Source organism: Hibiscus syriacus, unplaced genomic scaffold (genome assembly GCF_006381635.1).
Source record: "Hibiscus syriacus cultivar Baekdansim isolate YM2019G1 unplaced genomic scaffold, ASM638163v2 tig00000340_pilon, whole genome shotgun sequence".
NCBI classification, from domain to species: Eukaryota; Viridiplantae; Streptophyta; class Magnoliopsida; order Malvales; family Malvaceae; genus Hibiscus; species Hibiscus syriacus.
Genome location: NW_024061783.1, coordinates 19,714 through 38,602, shown reverse-complemented (window position 1 = coordinate 38,602; position 18,889 = coordinate 19,714). Strand labels below are relative to the sequence as shown.

The 18,889-nt window shown below is 34.1% G+C and overlaps 1 protein-coding gene and 1 pseudogene across 4 annotated transcripts; both read left to right on the top strand.

Moving 5' to 3' along the window:
- Window positions 1-13,671: 13,671 nt before the first annotated feature.
- On the top strand, window positions 13,672-15,670 carry LOC120191749 (protein CUP-SHAPED COTYLEDON 2-like). Of its 4 annotated transcripts, none has more exons than XM_039194743.1 (4): window positions 13,672-13,687; window positions 13,990-14,196; window positions 14,703-14,977; window positions 15,049-15,670. In XM_039194743.1, exons 2-4 carry the CDS (start codon window positions 14,025-14,027, stop codon window positions 15,526-15,528), a joined length of 927 nt encoding a protein of 308 aa, XP_039050674.1. In that variant the 5' UTR covers window positions 13,672-13,687; window positions 13,990-14,024; the 3' UTR covers window positions 15,529-15,670. The 4 variants fall into 4 exon arrangements, with proteins under 4 accessions (XP_039050674.1, XP_039050714.1, XP_039050764.1 ...); XM_039194783.1 differs by lacking the exon at window positions 13,672-13,687 and adding an exon at window positions 13,729-13,808; XM_039194833.1 differs by lacking the exon at window positions 13,672-13,687 and having other exon boundaries at window positions 13,819-14,196; window positions 15,052-15,670.
- Window positions 15,671-17,277: 1,607 nt separating this feature from the next.
- Window positions 17,278-18,298, top strand: LOC120191658 (annotated as a pseudogene).
- The last annotated feature ends 591 nt before the right edge of the window (window positions 18,299-18,889 follow it).

Here is an 18,889-nt window from a genome sequence, read left to right as displayed (position 1 = left end):
ATTGATGACATTCCTGCAACTTTTAATGAAGCAGTTCAAAGTTCAGAACATAAAAAGTGGAGGATTGCCATGAATGAAGAAATGCAATCCCTTCAAAAGAATCAGACGTGGAAACTAGCTAGTCTTCCGAAGGGAAAGAAGGCAATTGGGTGCAAGTGGGTATATGCAAAGAAAGATGGATTTCCTGACAAGAATAACATCCGCTACAAAGCAAGATTGGTGGCTAAAGGCTACGCTCAAACGGAGGGAGTTGATTATAATGAAGTATTTTCTCCAGTTGTAAAATATTCCTCCATCAGAATTTTGTTGGCTTTGATAGCGCAGTTGGATTTGGAACTAGTTCAGATGGATGTAAAATCTGCATTTTTACATGGAGACTTGGATGAGGAAATCTACATGACTCAGCCAGATGGATTCAAAGTTGCTGAAAAAGAAGAGATGGTGTGCAAATTAGAAAAATCGCTGTACGGATTGAAGCAATCTCCAAGGCAGTGGTACAAGCGATTTGACAAGTTTATGATAGGGCAGAAGTACACAAGAAGCAAATATGATCATTGTGTGTATTTACGCGAGCTAGAAGACGGATCCTATATATATATCTTCTTCTTTATGTTGATGATATGCTGATAGCTTCCAGGAGTCAGACAGAAATTGCGAAACTAAAGACTCAATTGAACAGGGAGTTTGAGATGAAGGATCTTGGTGAAGCGAAGAAGATTCTAGGCATGGAGATATCAAGGGATAAGAAATTGGGGAGGCTTTGTTTGTCTCAGAAAGAATATCTGAGGAAGGTACTAAAACGTTTTGGCATAAATGAGATGTCAAAACCAGTTAGTACACCTCTTGCTCCTCATTTTCAAGCTCGGTGCATCCATGTCACCTAAGGATGATGCAGAACGGGAATACATGTCAAAGGTTCCGTATGCAAGTGCTGTTGGTAGCTTGATGTATGCAATGGTGTGTACGAGACCCGATATTTCACAGGCAATTGGGGTTGTGAGCAGGTATATGCATGATCCTGGAAAGGAGCATTGGCAAGCTGTGAAATGGATTCTGCGGTATATTCTGAACACCGTAGATGTTGGTTTGGTCTTTCAGCAGGACAAACAAGATGGTCAGTGTGTAGTTGGGTATTGTGATTCAGACTATGCAGGTGATTTGGACAAGCGTCGATCAATTACTGGTTATGTGTTTACATTTGCAAAGGCACCAATCAGTTGGAAGTCCACCTTACAGTCAACAGTGGCTTTGTCTACTACAGAGGCAGAGTATATGGCAGTTACAGAGGCTGTGAAGGAGGCAATTTGGCTTCAAGGGTTGCTTGGTGAATTGGGAATGGAACAAAAGCACATCAAAGTGCACTGTGACAGTCAGAGTGCTATTCATTTAGCAAAGAACCAGGTTTACCATGCAATGACGAAGCACATCGATGTTCGATATCACTTTGTACGAGAGATTCTAGAAGAAGGTGGAGTCATAATCCAGAAGATTCGGACCATTGAGAATCCTGCTGATATGTTGACAAAAGTGGTAACTGCGGTCAAGTTTAAACATTGTTTAGATTTGGTCAATATTGTTACAAATTAAAAGATTGTTTTTTTTAGAGATGTGTGTGGAATTTGCCAAGGTGGAGATTTGTTGGTTTTTGGAAAAAGTCCCACATTGGTTGTGTATAAGGAGGAGGGGAAATTCTTTTGTTATAAATAAAACCCTCCTCCTCCTTAGTTAATCATCCCACAAATATAAGCCTTTTTCTATTTTAAAGGCTATTTGTATTCTTTCTCTCTTTGTAATATTTCCTCTATTAGTGAAATATTTTGGTGTTCTCTTTTATGTCTATTTAATAGCTATTGTCGGGTATAGTTGTTGTCAATTATTGTCCTATTAAAATTACTTGTCTTGGTAGTTCTGTCTAAGGAAAGTGGGTTTTAAGAGGGACCATTGTGACCCCTCCTCTTTCCTGGGAATCTACCTTGGGGTGATTTTTAGTACAATCGTTTTCACACTAGTCACCTAGATAATAGTTTTCAAGGTGAATCTGTTATTGGTGGAAATTAACCCGAATTTCACAACATTATTTGTATCATATAGATGAGATTTGTTCATTGTTGTGCCCCATGTGGGAAAACAAGTTGGTTTAACAAACCGAAGCTAGCGCAAACAAAAACCAATCTATGTTATGTAAATTAATTCAAGGACAAACAGGCAACGACAGAGTTAAATCCAGGTTTAATTAGAAAGTAGAAATCTCAAAACTCCAACTACTTGGTGTTATTTTTCCTTCTCCACTTTTGCACACCAAAAATCTCACTTGTTCGTCTTCAACATTTGCATTTTTAACACAAACTAGGTTTCATCTTGGTTTTCACATCATGAGCTCGCTTCAAAAATCCCAAAGGCAGTCCGATGCATCTTCAACTAACATGTTCCGGGACTAGACAGCCTTGCGGAGGAGACCTATGAAATGTACTCATCAAAAAAAGTGAACAAGAATGGAAACGGGATTTCCCTTGTTTGGTTTAGGAATGAACTGAGGCTGCTAAACAACGAGGCTTTGCTCAAGGCTTGAGTTTCTTCCGAAGCTATTTTGCTTGTTTACTGCATCGATCCCGTCTCTTTTAAACCACCTATCATTTCGGTTTCCCTAAGACTGGAGGTATCACTTTCCTTCCTGCTTTCCCTTTTCGAAATTTTTGGTAAGCATTATGTTTTGGAGTATTGTCATGATTTGACAGATTGATTGATGATACATATGCCTTAACATAAATTTGGATTTGAGATGAAATCATTCATTTAGTATAGCAGCTAAGCCTAACATGCAGCAAGTCTCATTGTCTAACAGTACTCTTATTTGGTGTATGCATGCTCATAAAGGAACCTTCTCCGAGGAGCTACAAGTTGAAAGATTGTGGCACGAGGTCTAAAACAGGTGGTGTTACCGCCTGCTCAAAGGAATTCTTGCAGGTCAAGTTCAACCCGCAACCCCAAGCTATAACTTCTATGGGGAAGCACTTTGTATGACCTTCCATTCAGTTTTGAGTTTTGACAGTTTGCCAGATGTTTATACCAAGTTTCATAAGCAACAATTCTAAATTGTAATCATTTTGGGTCCTTAACATTCTAGTCTAATCTAGTCTAGTGTGAATGATTGCATGGAGGTCTCGTACGTTGGGTGTTTGTAAACTGAATTTTACTTTCAGTCTGTTGAAGTTAAATGCGCCATCTGGGGATGCACCAGACTTCCAAAATCTCTCGGACCACATCATAGCAGTAATGATTGGGGAATTATTTCTTCAATTGAGAAACTTGGACTTCACTCACATGTCATATATACTATGCATACAATTTAGTATTCAAAAGCGTTGAGAATGTTAGCGTTTTGGTGATTTTTAACCCCAAGAATGACAGACTGCAAAAGGAATATGATTTTTGGGAGGCGAGACTGCTGCATTGGTCAGGGTTGCAGAATACTTATGGAAGAAGACAAGATTTAGTGGCTTGTTACTTTATATAAATCGTAGAATAATCTGTTTAATTGCATCATCTGTATTATAGGGAAACTGTATAGATGGGATGATATAGGACTTGTTAAAAGGTAACCAGACTTTCTATAAGTTTTCCATTTGCTTTTATTGAATAACGAAGGTGATTTTAACTCTTTCCAGTATTTTGATCAATACTAGTAGGTAAAGAGAGATGAAAAGATAAGGCAAGTAAATAACCCCACATACTGGTACCTTCCATTGTTCTAGCTTGCAGTGGAAAATTTATTTGTCTAGTCTCATTTGAGGCTTGATCTTCACCATGAAAATTGTTGCAGGGTGTTGTTCGAATTGATCTGGAGGGATTAATTATGGTTCATTTCGATGATAATATGGGGATTTCCATTTCCATTAGGTAGAGATCGGAATTAGTTGAATTTCTTTGGGAGTGTATAAATGTTAATGGTGACATTTTGTCCCTGTTTCATTAGAAGGCCTACAAGTATAATCTTTGATAGTATTCTTCACAAATGTGATTGAATCAATAGTCATATCACATCAACTGATAAATTTGGGTAATTAGATGGCCCAAGAAAAGTGGAATAAAGGTGGCGTCAAGACCAGAAATTGTTTGAAACCAGGAGAAATGGCTGCACTGGTTATGTGATTGTTTGGATAACTAAGAGGAGTTTCCAAGCCAGGCATAACTGTAGACATTTCGTTTCATTCATATATGTACTTTATCATGTTCTTATGTGAATTTAAAAAAAAATGTAGCTACCCTCTAATAGATGCAAACATGAATGAACTATCAGCCTCTGGATTTATGTCAAACATGTTAAACATGGCCTGTTCGAAATCCTGCTAGCTGTTAAACATGTTTGCAACATGATCAAATGGCCTGCAGATTGTATGCTCCTTGTTCAAGATATGGGAATTGCCTTGTAGATTACGATCCATGTTCGAACTATTGAAACTGGACGTATGGTGCAGGTGATTCACGGATATATCTGTTTCCTTCCTTAGCATCTACTAGTCTAAAATATTTTCTAAGCTAATATTATATTTTATTTCCTCTAGTGTTTCTTGTGTTATTCTCAGTCGACATTTCAACCGAGCAAGATGCATACTATTCAGTTTTCTTAATCGAATTGTTAACTCATTTGTTCAACCTTTCTTCTGGAATATGACTAGTCTTTAAACCTAGCATGATATTCTTCTTGTAAGGAGTTGGAAATGATCCTCGAGAAGATGGGTATTTCAGAATCCCAAAGCAAGTAAGCGCACTTGGATATCTAAACTATCCACCAACACTTTTTCTTTATGCATTTACATAAGTTTGTGATCATCAGTCACTTTCAAGTAAAAACATGGCCCAGTAGCTTCTGAACAACATTAATGATGAGGGATTTTATATGCATGTATAGTCATTAAAAAAAAGTAGTCTAACAGGGGCGTCGAGCTGAAAAATTTTGTAGTTTTCTGCTATTTATAATTACTCAAGATGAATAATTTTTCAAGCACAAACATATGACCCGGACGTAGTATTTTGGTTACCAGGCAGAGCTCTCCCCAGAGAAAAAAAAAAGTAACTTTCCTGAAAAAACATGCATCGATTAAGATGTACCTCTCAAATTTGGGAACACTAATAACCACCAGAGTCAAAGAAGCAAATATGGTGGGAGAGTAGATGTCTAGATGAAAGAATCAATCCATGGACAAACACTTGTTTGCTTTAAATCTCAATCAACTGGGGAAGACTGGTTCTTCTCCCATCCTATATATGTTACTTTTGGGAACACAATTTTCGTATGCATTGTTGCAATTGGCCTTATGAAACAGACACATGTATATTAATTCCAACACTCCTCTTGCAAGGACTCTAAATTTCTAATAGTGATAGTCTCTCTCTTTTTAGCACCCAACAGAGATCTCAGCTTCATAGTTATATGACATAAGCTAAAGAACATTGTTAAATACTAAACTCACTCACATGATTTCTTTCAAGCTTCTTATTCTGATATAACATATATATTCCAACCTAAGAAACATTCGCTAGCCATATATCCCACCACAAGTCATCGCTACAACTGTAACTAGTATAGTATTGTTTTTGGAGAAGAAATAAAAGAAAACAAATTAATACGATAAGGAAACCCCAACTTCATTGTTTGCAGAGGAAAACTGTCTTTATCTGGCGTGCAACTACTCCTTTGAATATGTTGTATCCTTTTTGGGAACAAATATCATTTCAGCACTCTACACATTAATTTCCTTCCTTCTTCCTCTCTCTCTCTCTCTATTTATATATATATATATATATATATATATATATTTCATTGGGAGTTGATTTTCCATTGTATTAATTACGATGGATGCCCAACATGTGTATATATTATATATACCAGGAAAGACGTAAGAATAATATAAAGCTGAGCAAGCAGCTGCCCCCATAAAATATTTTGAAGTGTTGGACAAGTAGCATGCCATTGCCAACCATGAATCTCCTTTCTCTCCAAACCGGCGTAAGGGTAAGGTTTTACTTTTATCATTATTAATGTTCATCCTTCTTGAAAATTACGACACAGTTTTACCGAAAATATATGCACATGCGTTGATGAAGTCGTTAAATCAAGAGAATGCCAACACGTGTATATTGGAGGCGTGTTGAATATGTGAATGCATACTTCATATATATATATATATATATATTATAAAATGAGCCCAAAGTCTTAATATACCACAGATGAATAACAAGATGATATTGAAATGTGGTGCATGTATGATCATATAAGATGAAGAGTTAATATATTGTATGTCAACGAGTAGTTAAACAAAATGATAAACCTAATGTATATGCAGAGTGTATGCAGTAAAGAAAGAAGCAAAGGAGGTTAAACATGAGCAGAATAAGGGGGAATTGAAGGGGATCCAGGAGAGTGGTCTAACAAAACGTTGCTTCTTTCCTTGATTCATTCATTTTTCTATGGCTGCGCTTGTCGTCCCTTGGCCCTCCCCTCAATCTAGAGAAATTCAAATTAACTACACAGAACAACTATCACGTGCCATTGTTATATAATTAATTATAACGAATATAAACAAAAAAACACTATTTTCTATGCGGTTTTGCATATCATGAGAGTGCATTGATTAATTTCCATATATTATTTTTTTAATTTTATTATTCTCATCTTGTTGAACTATGTTTTCTTTTCAATAAATTCTATATCATCATGTCCTACTCTCCTTTTCTTTATGTTTATATTGTAGATACTCGTTTTTGCCTGGAATTTATTAGTTATTATTATTATTTATTATTAATATTATTAATTATCACTATTATTTATTATTATTATTATTTTTATTACTACTACTACTAATATTATTTTTTTCATGTTATAAAATTGGACCAAATGTTACAAATGATACAAATGGAACCCAAATCTTACAAAAGAAATGCCCAACAATCAACCCATCGGTTCAAACCCAACAAACACAACCCGAAGCCCACTTAGCTAGCCCAGTAGGAATTAAGCCCGATTGAGAGCCCAACCCGCTAGGGTTTTGTGTTTTGGACTTGCGTCGCTCACCATCTCTAGCCGTTGGATCTGATCTAGATCCAACAACCCACATGCATTAATGGCTTGGGTTTTTCCCCTAACATGTGAAGAAACCAGCTGTCACTAGTGATGATTGACCACCCAACCGGCATGTGAAGCCCACCGTTTGTCTCCCAGTCGCGTGAGCAGCCATCGACGAGTCCCAACGCTGCCGTCTTTAGCAACAAACCCAAACAGTAAACCAAAAACAACCACCATCAGTAAAAAACAAATCAAATCCAACCACCCACTAAAAAGTACCTAAATCCCGATTTGTTCAGGAAAATAATTTCCCTACCTAATAGATCTCATAATTTCACCAAAAAAATCAACCATAAAGCACATGTAATAAGCAAAATGAAAGGGGAATTTTTTTTCGAACCAGAGAAAGAGGGAAGCATTCGAACCAACAAAGAACAAAAAGGGGGTGGGGGAAAGACTAACCCTTTTGTGCAAAACGCTGCCACCATTAACTCACTGGGAGAAGGAAACCGAAGGTAAAATCCTTCCATGTTAGATCTATAGGTTTACCTTGGATTTTGAATTTTCAAAAGGTTTTTTTTGTTAAGGTGGGTAGTGTCTATGTTTGTTTTCGGCTAAGGTATAGAGGGTTGGGGTTCTGATCCGGTGTGGTCTTCGTCTCCGACGTCGGTAGAGGGCAGTCGAAGTTCACTTTATTTCTTCTCTTGGCGGTGTGGAGAAGGGAGAGTTGAGAGAGTTTTCATTTTCTCCAAAATGAAAAAGGAGAGAAATGAGAATAGTGGAGAGGATGGACTGCTTTGGGCTATGTTTTAGACATATATATTTAGTGTCAAACGATGTCGTTTAGGGAGGACTCATAGAGCATTTTAGCGCATGGGTTAATAGCTTGTCGGGTCTCTCTTCCTTTGTAATGTTTCGTTTCGATCATTGAATATAGCTTTAAATGTTTATGATTTGAAGCTTTAAATTTTGTTCTATTCTATTTTAGTCACTTTTTCTAATTAATATGCATATTTGGTTTAATATCTGATTCAGGCCCAAAATCATAGTATTGGTTCATTTTGATCCTGTGAATTATTTATTTAATTATTTTACTGTTTTACATATTTGGAATATAATTTTAATAATACTCATTTTAATCCTTAATATCAGTTAGTTTATTAAATTTCATTATTCATGTTGCTTAATATTTGTACTGGTTACCATGATATCTTACCTGCTCAAATTTTAGACATTACCAAGTTTTTACTATAGTTTTTCATTCGTACAATTTTTTTTTAAGTTTTATTGTTCGAATTTAAACCTATTATATTTTGACACTTCTATTTTAATCCTTCAAATCCTAGGTATCCGTTTCGCATGTATTTTAGGCTTGTATTATGACTTTTATATTTCCTTTGCTTCCGTAGTCATATGTGTATTATTTATATATATTTAGAATATATCTTATGTATATATTTATACGTATACTTTGCGGATTGTATTTATATATATATATAGTTGAACTTTTATTAAATGCTTTATATTTGATAATATTTTAAAAATTGTATTTATCTGCTCTCGAGAACATTGGTCGTAGAATGGACATGGATAGTATTACTTTATAGAAGTAGTGCAAATTCAAAATGACATTCGAACGATAAATGAATTGGGCAACAAATCAAGCATTTTTATTCATCTATTAAAATAATAATAATAATATTTCCTAGAAACAAGGGCAATGGATGTTGGGATTTTCTAACAAATTCACTAATTTATTCTTTATTTTTACAGGATCAAGAGATAATCTTTACAAACTCCCTAGCTTTTCATAGGCTAAGCTAGAACCAATCCCTTTTTACAAGGTAAAAGATGTAAACAAGAAAAATATCTCAAAAGGAAGGTGTTTGCAAAGATTTAACCTCACAAGAAAACAAATAAAAGATTTACAATGAGCTCAAAACATTAATATTTACAAGAGAAAAGAAAATAAGAATGAAGAACTCTTCTCTTGTGTTTGATTACTTGGATAGGTGTTCTAACCCTTCTTCAAATGCCGTCAACTTGTTTTGTGGTTGTTTCTAGCAGTTGGGGATGTTTCGGAGCCGTTGGGAATTAATTTTCTTCAAAATAAAACTGCCCAAGACAAGGATTATCTCCTTTAATGAGTATTGGTACTACCTTTGTAATATTTAAATAAACTAACTGTTACTAGCCGTTAGGCCTGACCAATATCGATACTGTGGTTCATGGTATTGATATCACTGTGTAAAGTAGTATCGGTACCCCTTTGAGTATCGGTACCTATTTTTCATTATGGAATTTAAGCCTCTTGGAAAACACCTCGTAGTATCGATAATACCTAGAGAGTATCAATACTTTTCTTTCTTTGATATTTTAATTGACTTTGAATTATTTTTGAAACCTTTGAACAAATTCAATCAAGTCCAAAAACATTTTACCTTAATTTGTTATATCAAAATATTATAAAACATGGTTCAACAATCTCCCCCTTTTTTATATAACAAAACATTTGAAAAATTGTTTTTCTGCAAAACTCCCTCTTAATAAAATATTTCATGAAAAAAAATATTTGGAAAATATTTAAGCTCCCCATTTTTCATTCTTGAAGTTGAATTTTTCAAACTCATACTTCTCCCCCTTTTTGTTATATAAAAAATAATTCAACTTTAAAGTTCAAAAATAACAATGGAGAGTAAGTAGTAATTTTAACATTAAAATCATTCGAAAAATCAAAGCTCCCCCTCAATAAAAGCATTTCAAACAGAAATTTGACTTTAAAATCTTGACACTTAAAAGACATTGAATTTCAACAAAGATGAACAAACAAGTTAGTAGCACAAGAAATTCAATATATCCAAGTCTAATATAATTTATGCAATCCTAATTTGGTGAATTTAAGTGCATGTGCATGAAGCTATCATACATGCTTAAAAATCAATAGGCAACCAATTTACAAAATCAAAAAGCTTTAAGGTTAGAGGTTACCCATTCTTCTTTTGTGTGACAAGAGCAATTGAAATCATTTACCTTTATCACCATTGCTCCAATACACCTACAAGACACATTCATTTTGATTTTGGTATCCAAATTGCTTTGGATCCTTGAACGTTAGTTTCAATGCCCATTGTTCCCTTAGGAATCCATACTTGTTTAATTTTAAAATGTTTTCCTTTCTTTAAAGGACAATTATGTTCGTTGTGATCATGATAATGACAATGTGAGCATTTTGTCGTTATGAAATTAGATGAATTATTTAAAATGATTTCTTTTTCTTTTATTAAGCATTCAAACTTAACCTTTAAATCAAAACTTTCTTTTTCAAAATTTTCATTTTTGAAAGCTCTAAATCGATTTTCAAATTTTCATTTTGTTTTTCAAAATCAACTTTGGCTTTCAAAAGAAATCGTTTTCAACTTTAAGTTTTGAAATCATTTTCTTGTATTTGGAGTTCATGGTCTCAAACTAAAAAAATAATTCATCATATGCATCTAGTAACTCATTAAAAGAATATGAATTAGATTCACTAGAGTTAGAAGATACTTCGGGCTCTTCAAGAGCCATTAAGCACACTACCTTTGGTGGTTCTTATTTTTTGTCACCATTAAGTTTGTCGAGCTTATTCCAAAGCTCCTTGGCATTTGAACAGGAAGAAACTCCTTCATAGACATCGGGACCAAATGTAAAAAATAACATGTGCATGACCTTAGCATTTAGTTGAGTTTTATTCCGTTCTTGGGCACTCCACTCATTTGTCTTCTTATTTGGAGAAGAGTACCCGTTCTTGATCATCTCCCATGCATCAAGATCTTTGGATTGGATGAATAGATTCATTAATTTCTTCCAATGATGGTAGTTGGCTCCATTGAAGTATGGAGGCTTATCAATCGGTTGAGAGTCTTTCATGTGGAACGAGTCGGAGTTGGAAGCCATCTTCTTAGTTGTTTCAAAAATTGGTAGAGCTTCTTCAAGGATCGTATCAAGGTTGTTAGACCTTATAATGAGTCAATCTCTGATACCAATTGTTTGGATTTTTTATGAAAATCAAATGGACAATCGAATGATTTTCCAAGAGGGGGTAAATTGGCTTTTTGAGTTTAGTGAGTAAGGAGTAAAAAGGATAGGAAAATTTGCACAAGAATTTATAGTGGTTCAAATTCTCAACAAAGTCTACATCCACTACCTTAGCTCCTCGTAAGAATTTTCTAACAAATTCACTAATTTGTTCTTTATTTTTACAAGATCAAGAGATAACCTTTACAAACTCCCTTGCTTTTCAAAAGCTAAGCTAAAACCAATCCTATTTTACAAGGTAAAAGATATAAACAAGAAAAACCTTTCAAAAGGAAGGTGTTTACAAATATTTAAGCTCACAAGAAAACAAATAAAAGATTTACAATGAGCTCAAAACACTAATATTTACAAGAGAAAGAAAAATAAGAATGAAAAACTCTTCTATTATGTTTGATTGCTTGGATATGTGTTCTAACCCTTCTTCAAGTGTTCTCAACTTGTTTTTATATGTTGGAATGAGTTTGTGGTTGTTTCTAGCAATTGGGGATGTTTTGGAGCCATTGGGGATTAATTTTCTACAAAATAAAATTGCCCAGGACTAGCCGTTACTAGCCATTGGGCCTGACCAATATAAGATTTAAATAAACTAGCCGTTATTAGCCATTGGGCCTGACCAGTATCGATATTATGTTCATGGTATCGATACCACTATGTAAAGTAGTATCGGTATTCCTTTGAGTATTAATACCTATTTTGCATTCAAAAATTTGAGCCTCTTGGGAAAATACCTGGTAGTATTGATACTATCTAGAGAGTACCGATACTTTTCTTACCTTTGGCATCGGTACTGCGTAAACAATATCGGTATTGTTCATGTAGTATCGATACTATAAGAACAATATCGGTACTATGTTCCCAGAAAAGCAGTGTTGTGCTCAAATTCTATTTTAATGGGATTTGAATCATTTTTGAAATTTTTAAAAACTTTGAACAAATTCAATCAAGTCCAAAAACATTTTGCCTTAATTTGTTATATTAAAATATTATAAAACATGATTCAACAGTATCATTTCATGCAAGTTATGATATTTATTTCTTATTCAATTTACTTTATTTTTAAACAATTTGAGGAGAATATTCTTTTATAGTTCAGAAATAGATGGGATAGCCTCCCAATGGAGGATTGCGAATATTGAGATTTCTTTTTCTAATTTAAGAATTTTCTCTAATAATTAATTCGAAAAATATCATTTTCAATAAAAGGATCGTAATTTAAATATTGATATGAATTCACAATGTCCACAATTTACGGCGATGTGTAAGCGACTAAGTACCAATTTTTGGGTGTTATAGGGTTGCTTATCCTTCTCAACGCGTAATTGATTCCCGAATCTTTAAAAATAGATTTTTAGTAAAGCATACCAATTTTTGTCTTTAAAATGATTTTAATCATTTTAAAAAAGACGTTGTAGGTATTCGACCTACCTAGTCCAAAGGTCGATGGTAGCTTCAATTTAAAACAATTCAAAAAAATTCAAAATCTCATTTTTCTATAAAGAAGTCATAACTATTCTTTTAAAATAATAAAAATTTTCAAAATGGTTATTACATATATTTTTATAGAAATTATTACTCTTCTCAATTACATAAATATCTCTTATACATAACCATGGCAAAGGTGAATATATATATATATATATATATATATATATCTATTTACACAACTGATTTAAATTTGGTGTTACAAAATAAGATCAAATCATTAGGTAACTCTACATTCTTTGAATTTTACCAAACTCTTAAAATAATTAATGATAATTGATAGTTCAATTCTTCAAAAATAAACTAAATCTTTTCGACTTATAAAAGATTTATTATTTTATATCCCTTGTACAATTCGTTGATCATCGATAGTTTAATTCATAAAAACAAACTAATTTTTTTCAAACTTATAATAACTATTCCATATCCCTCATAAAAATTTGAGTCTCATCACAAGAAGAAAATTAGTATTTTTTAAAATGCTAAACTACTTAAGTTCTATGAACATTATTGTTTGAATTTGAATGAGAATAATTTGTCTTAAGTCACTAAAATTATTTATTAGATTTAAGAGATACCACATTCATAAAAATTATTAAGATAAAAGTATAACAAAAAAAAAAAGAATAATTCAAACTTTTATTATATAACTGTAATTATTTTGTAAAATTAGATTCGATACGTAATATTCATCTTATGAGCTAACCCTAGTCAGAACAGTAATATTTATATAGTATAATTGGTTTAGGGTAGATTCATCCATTTACTTGTAAGAGTTAGAGAAGAACAAGTTATCACTTATTTGACTGGATTTAAGCTCCAGGACAAGAGGGCAATCGCGTAAATATCCGAAAAGGGATTTCTTATATGACTAAGCATAATGTTTTGTTAGTATTAATTAAAAATCATATAATAAAAAAATATATAGGAGGTGGACAAATATATGATGTACCTTCAAAAAGAAGACCCATAGTAGGTGAGAGCTTCAGAGATACACACCCTCAAGAATCATGATATATAGTTATATTCTTCCTCTTCTTCTTTCTTGTGCATGCTATTGCTAGCAAAGTAAGAAAACCAAGATTGCTTATGCGTTATGATTTCAATTATATACATGATATTTGCCAGCAAAACCTAATAGAAGAGATTATTTCTTCTTTCTTCTTGTTTTTGTTTATCTTGTTTGCAAGTAAGATACTTAGGTTTCAAAAGTTGATTTCTGTTATTTTGAAAGGAAATCAATCGGCATACTCTTTTCACTTCTCCTTGGTTGCTTGCTTCTTTGCCTATGGCCTATTTGGCTATCAGAGCACTACATGTATCTTTTATGGGTAACTTTTAATTTGTTTTACGATTTTATATGTATGTAGGAGCAAAATCGTAGTGCAGAAAACAATAAGGAAATATGGAGGGAGAGAATGGAAACGAAGAAAACTTACCGCCGGGATTTCGTTTTCATCCAACTGATGAAGAGCTCATCACTTTCTATCTTGTAAATAAGATTTCAGATGCTAACTTTACAGGAAGAGCTATTGCAGACGTTGATCTCAACAAATGCGAGCCCTGGGACCTTCCTGGTAGTTTTAACTTATGTCTTTTTCTCCATAAACAAAAACAATCATCAGATTACTGTTGGTTCTAGATTTTGAGAGAATCAACATTAATTTCCCATCTTTGAATCATGTTTAGGATTATGAAAAGGTCAAAGTCACTTATATTTATGCTCTTTCTTTGAATACGGAAAGTTTTTGTCTTCAGGCTGCAGCAATCAGTATGGTAACAATGTTATGCATAACTGCCATTTTCTTTCTTTAACCACGGGAAAAAGATTTTACGAAAGAAAGAAAATGGGACGATAACAAGTTTACGATAAAATTAGAGTTGCAGTGTGAATTACAATTTTGGTTTACCTACTGGTTTTCAATATTAATAAGCTTGAAATAATAGATAAACTTGGATTATCATTTCTTGTAACAGATGTATGTATATATTCTTTTTCTTAAAAAAAACAAAGAGATAATCAAGTTTTGCATAGAATTGTGGTAAGAGATATCTAATACGAAATGTTTCGATTCCTGATCAGGGAAGGCCAAAATGGGAGAAAAAGAGTGGTATTTTTTCAGCCTTCGGGATCGAAAATACCCCACTGGCGTAAGAACAAACCGAGCAACGAACACGGGTTACTGGAAGACGACGGGAAAAGACAAGGAGGTCTTCAACAGTAGATGCACATCAGAGTTGGTTGGGATGAAGAAGACCTTGGTGTTTTACAGAGGGAGAGCACCCCGAGGAGAAAAAACCAATTGGGTCATGCATGAGTATCGTATTCACTCTAAATCATCTTTTAGAACTAACAAGGTACGTACGTACCCTTTGATCAGGATCTTCATTCTGAGTATCGTATTGATATAAACTTTTTGTAAGTTCAGCAGGAGGAATGGGTTGTGTGTCGCGTGTTTCAGAAGAGTGTGGGGATGAAAAAGTATCCCTCCGCCTCGAGAGCTGCAGTGAATCCCTACAGTTTGGATATAGGAGGAGGGGGACCTGGTGTTGTACCAATGATGCAGGACTTGTCTATGGGAGCGGAACTTTCAAGGGTTCTAAGGGGTGGTCCGAGTTGTAGTGCCAATCTACCTATTCAATCCCAATTCAACTATCCAATTCCTGGAGGTTTTACCATATCCGGCCTGAATTTGAATCTTGGAGGTTCTACGCAGCCTGTGATGCGACCAATGCAACCTCCGCCACTGCTGCACCAACAAGACGTTACGGCCTCTTTGATGACCACCACTACCTTTGACCCGGAAAATGGCTATGGTGCAGATCAGATCAATGCAAATGTGCAGACCAACAGATACTTGACTGTTGACCATTGCATGGACTTGGATAACTATTGGCCTACGTACTAAAGGACCATGCAAAATCCAATGTCACGAAGCATTTCTTTTAGTATTAGTCACTACTTGTTAAGCATACTAGTATGTGTTTATTAGATTGGAATACTATGGGGAGTTCAATGAGTCATGATTCATAATTAGGAACTTAAATGCATTGCCACTGCCCTAAAGTTGGGCATCTTTTGTCCTTGTATATCTCAACTCCGATTATTTTACAAAATTAAGAATGTAGAAATCAACTTTGTCCGGGCTTAAGGCCCACTAACGTACGGATCTTGGACTTAAGTTGACCCAATCTAAAATGAAACAATTCAAGTAGTGCTGGTTGGTGAAATCTAGAGGTAGGAGAAAGTGACATAGGCAAAGTCCAAAGTCTAGAGGATTCGGTTGGGCTGCCATATACTAACTAATTTGAACAGATTGGCCCAACTTTCAACTTCCTCACGCACGGGCCAACGGCCATTATCCATAGACGTAAATGCATGCACCCCAAACCTTACCTGATTACAGCAATACAAAGCTTAACTTGAAGGTGATGCTGATGCACATATTGAAAAGCAAAACTAGGATAGCTTGACAGTCGTTTATGGTCTTTTAATTAATGTGTTTGTTTTGGATAATCTTTTTTTATTTCTAATATGAAAATATAAGATTCTAAAACCATATTCTCATGTTTGATTTTAAATATTATTTGTTGGTAATCTAAGATTATTAATATTATCTTTGAATTGATATTCCTAATGTATGGTTATTAATAGATTATCTTATCACTCATAATCCATTGTTTCTGTTAAAATATTTTATTAGCTCAAAATATAAATGAAATTTAGTGACGAATAATTAAATCAATTTATACCCTAATAGAAAAACATTAGCTCAAATTTATATTTCTTCTAAAATAATATTAAATGATATGTGGAATTGCTTTAAAACATTGTTTAATTTAATTCTTATATTAATAAACTAAGGCAAAAAATCTGTGGAATAATGTGTTGATTTTTTTTTACTCAAATGATACAGTCGAAGGATTATTTGTCCATTTGAGGCGAATGCTACAATTTTTCATTGGTCGCCATGTGCTCCGAACAACGATTACCTAAATTTTCCTAAGTACCAAATATTACCTATATCGGTAATTAGGTTTTAATGCAATTACCTAAATTTCCCTAAGTAACAACGATTACTTACATCGATAATTAGGTTTTTTAACTACGCTGAAATGAAAGTCGTCATGTATGCCGGGCGATCTTATAGGTCACCATGTGATCCCGGCGACCAAACTGGCTAGATTATTAGTTACTTTAGGGTTTCGGGTAAAAGCCTAATTACCGATATAGGTAATGCAGCAGCTCACCACAGCTCGCAGGGACGGCATGGCGACCTCCTTGGTCGCCAGGAGTGCCTGACGACATATGTTCGAACTGTAAATTTCACCCTATCTCAACAATTAATTATTAGAACGTATTATCTCGTAAATTTTTTTCCAATAACATTATCTAGTTGATTTTGTTTAAATAAAAAGAGTTATATGAACTTTCGTACTAATATTTTTAATTTAATCTTTTGAATTGATTTAATATTTAAGATGTGGACTTGTTGACAAACCTTCATTCAAATCCCCTAATATTTTTAATCCTACTCTCTTCTTCAACTCCTAACCAACTACTACAAAATTCTTCACTCGATTTAAACAAACAAACAAACCAACCTTCATTCAAATCCGCAAAATTCATTTGAAATTCTTTTATTTGCTCTTTGGATATGGAAGCAAGCAGTGAAGTATCAAGCACGCTTCAATATCAAACAGTATTTACTCGATGAACTTTCTCCGGTTGGATAGAGTTTTTCAACTCAAAACCAATGGATTACTGAGACGAAGCCTCAAGTTTCGACCTCTAGATCGGAGACTTCGAGCTCTGATTCGTCTCTTACTGAATCCGATTTTAAATCCGTGGACGATGATGATTTCTTTCAATTCTCTCCTAATTTTATTGGCTTTCAATTCGAGTCGAAACCTTAAATTATTGATCTCACCACGCCTAAATCCTTCTCATCCAACGCCGGTGCTTTTGATTTGAGTTCAAACCTCAAATACTTTCAGCGGCTAAACCTGATGTTTCTTCGAATTCGAGCTCTCGGAACCGAAAACCGTCGCTGAAAATCTCGTTACCTCCGAAGGTGGAGCAGGTTCAGTTCGGTACACCGGATTTAACTCAGGCAGAGCCGAAGAAGCATTACAGAGGAGTCCGAAGAAGGCCGTGGGGGAAGTTCGCGGCGGAGTCGGTCCCGACGAGGTTCTAGGATCTGGTTAGGAACCTTTGAAACGGCCATCGTAGCCGGAAGGGCTTACGACCGAGCTGCTTTCCAGCTACGTGGCTCGAAAGCGGTTGTTAATTTCCCTCTTGAAGTCGGAAAGTGGGATGCACGCGCCGACGACGGGGCGAGGAAACGGAGCAGAGATTACGGCGAAAGGGAAGAGAGGATAGTGAATGCAATGAAGAGATAAAATGATGACGTGGCCAAAGAGAAAAGTAACGGTGAAGTGCCTTTGACGCCGTCAAGTTGGTCTACCTTTTTTTTGATTTGGAGACTGAGATGAAGGGGATCTTTAACGTGCCACTGTTGTCGCCGTTGAGTTTTCCCCAAGTTATAGTTATATGACGATATTTGTCAGTTTTAAAATGGCTGACGTGGATATTTTACTAAATTCGTTCAAGAACTTTTTATATATTGTATATATGTCCGAATTTCTATTAAAATATTCTTTAATTGGATTATTCAATTTCAATTTTGTTGAAAATTTGTTCAAAACAATCTTTTTATTGAAAAAATTATCATCGTTATTATTATTTTTAACTTTTCCAAACATAGTCAAAACTCTGATTAGATTAGGAGTGATTAATGAGTTAATTAAATTTATGATTTGCTTGAATTCGATTCGTCCAAATTCAGTCAATGCTCGATTAAGTTAATTCGACTCAAAATCTTAATGAGTTTGATCAATAATAATTCATTATGTTTTTATAATTTTTAAAAGATACCTTAAGAAAAACTATTCAATTAACAAAGAATGTCTAATTAATAATTATTTTTATTAAAAAAACTATTCAATTAAAAAATATCTAATTAATAATTACTAATTTACTAATAGATAATAACAAAGATGATAAACTACTACTTAATAATTACTACCAACTTATTAATCTTCTAATAAATAATAAAATATATTAAATTATTAATTTACAAGATTTTAAATATAGTTAAAAAGTAAGGTAATTTTTGTGTGTGTTCAATGAGCGAGTCGAACAACAATTTTTTAACGAAAACGAATCAAATACTACTCAACTCACGATTAACTCGCCCGATAAATATT

Bases quoted from the DNA above. Each gene is read 5' to 3' on its own strand.
- LOC120191749 (XM_039194743.1), top strand. From the start codon at position 14,025: ATGGAGGGAGAGAATGGAAACGAAGAAAACTTACCGCCGGGATTTCGT. The intron at 14,197-14,702 runs GTAGTTTTAACT...ATTCCTGATCAG, and splicing joins CGAGCCCTGGGACCTTCCTG to GGAAGGCCAAAATGGGAGAA. The intron at 14,978-15,048 runs GTACGTACGTAC...TTGTAAGTTCAG, and splicing joins CATCTTTTAGAACTAACAAG to CAGGAGGAATGGGTTGTGTG.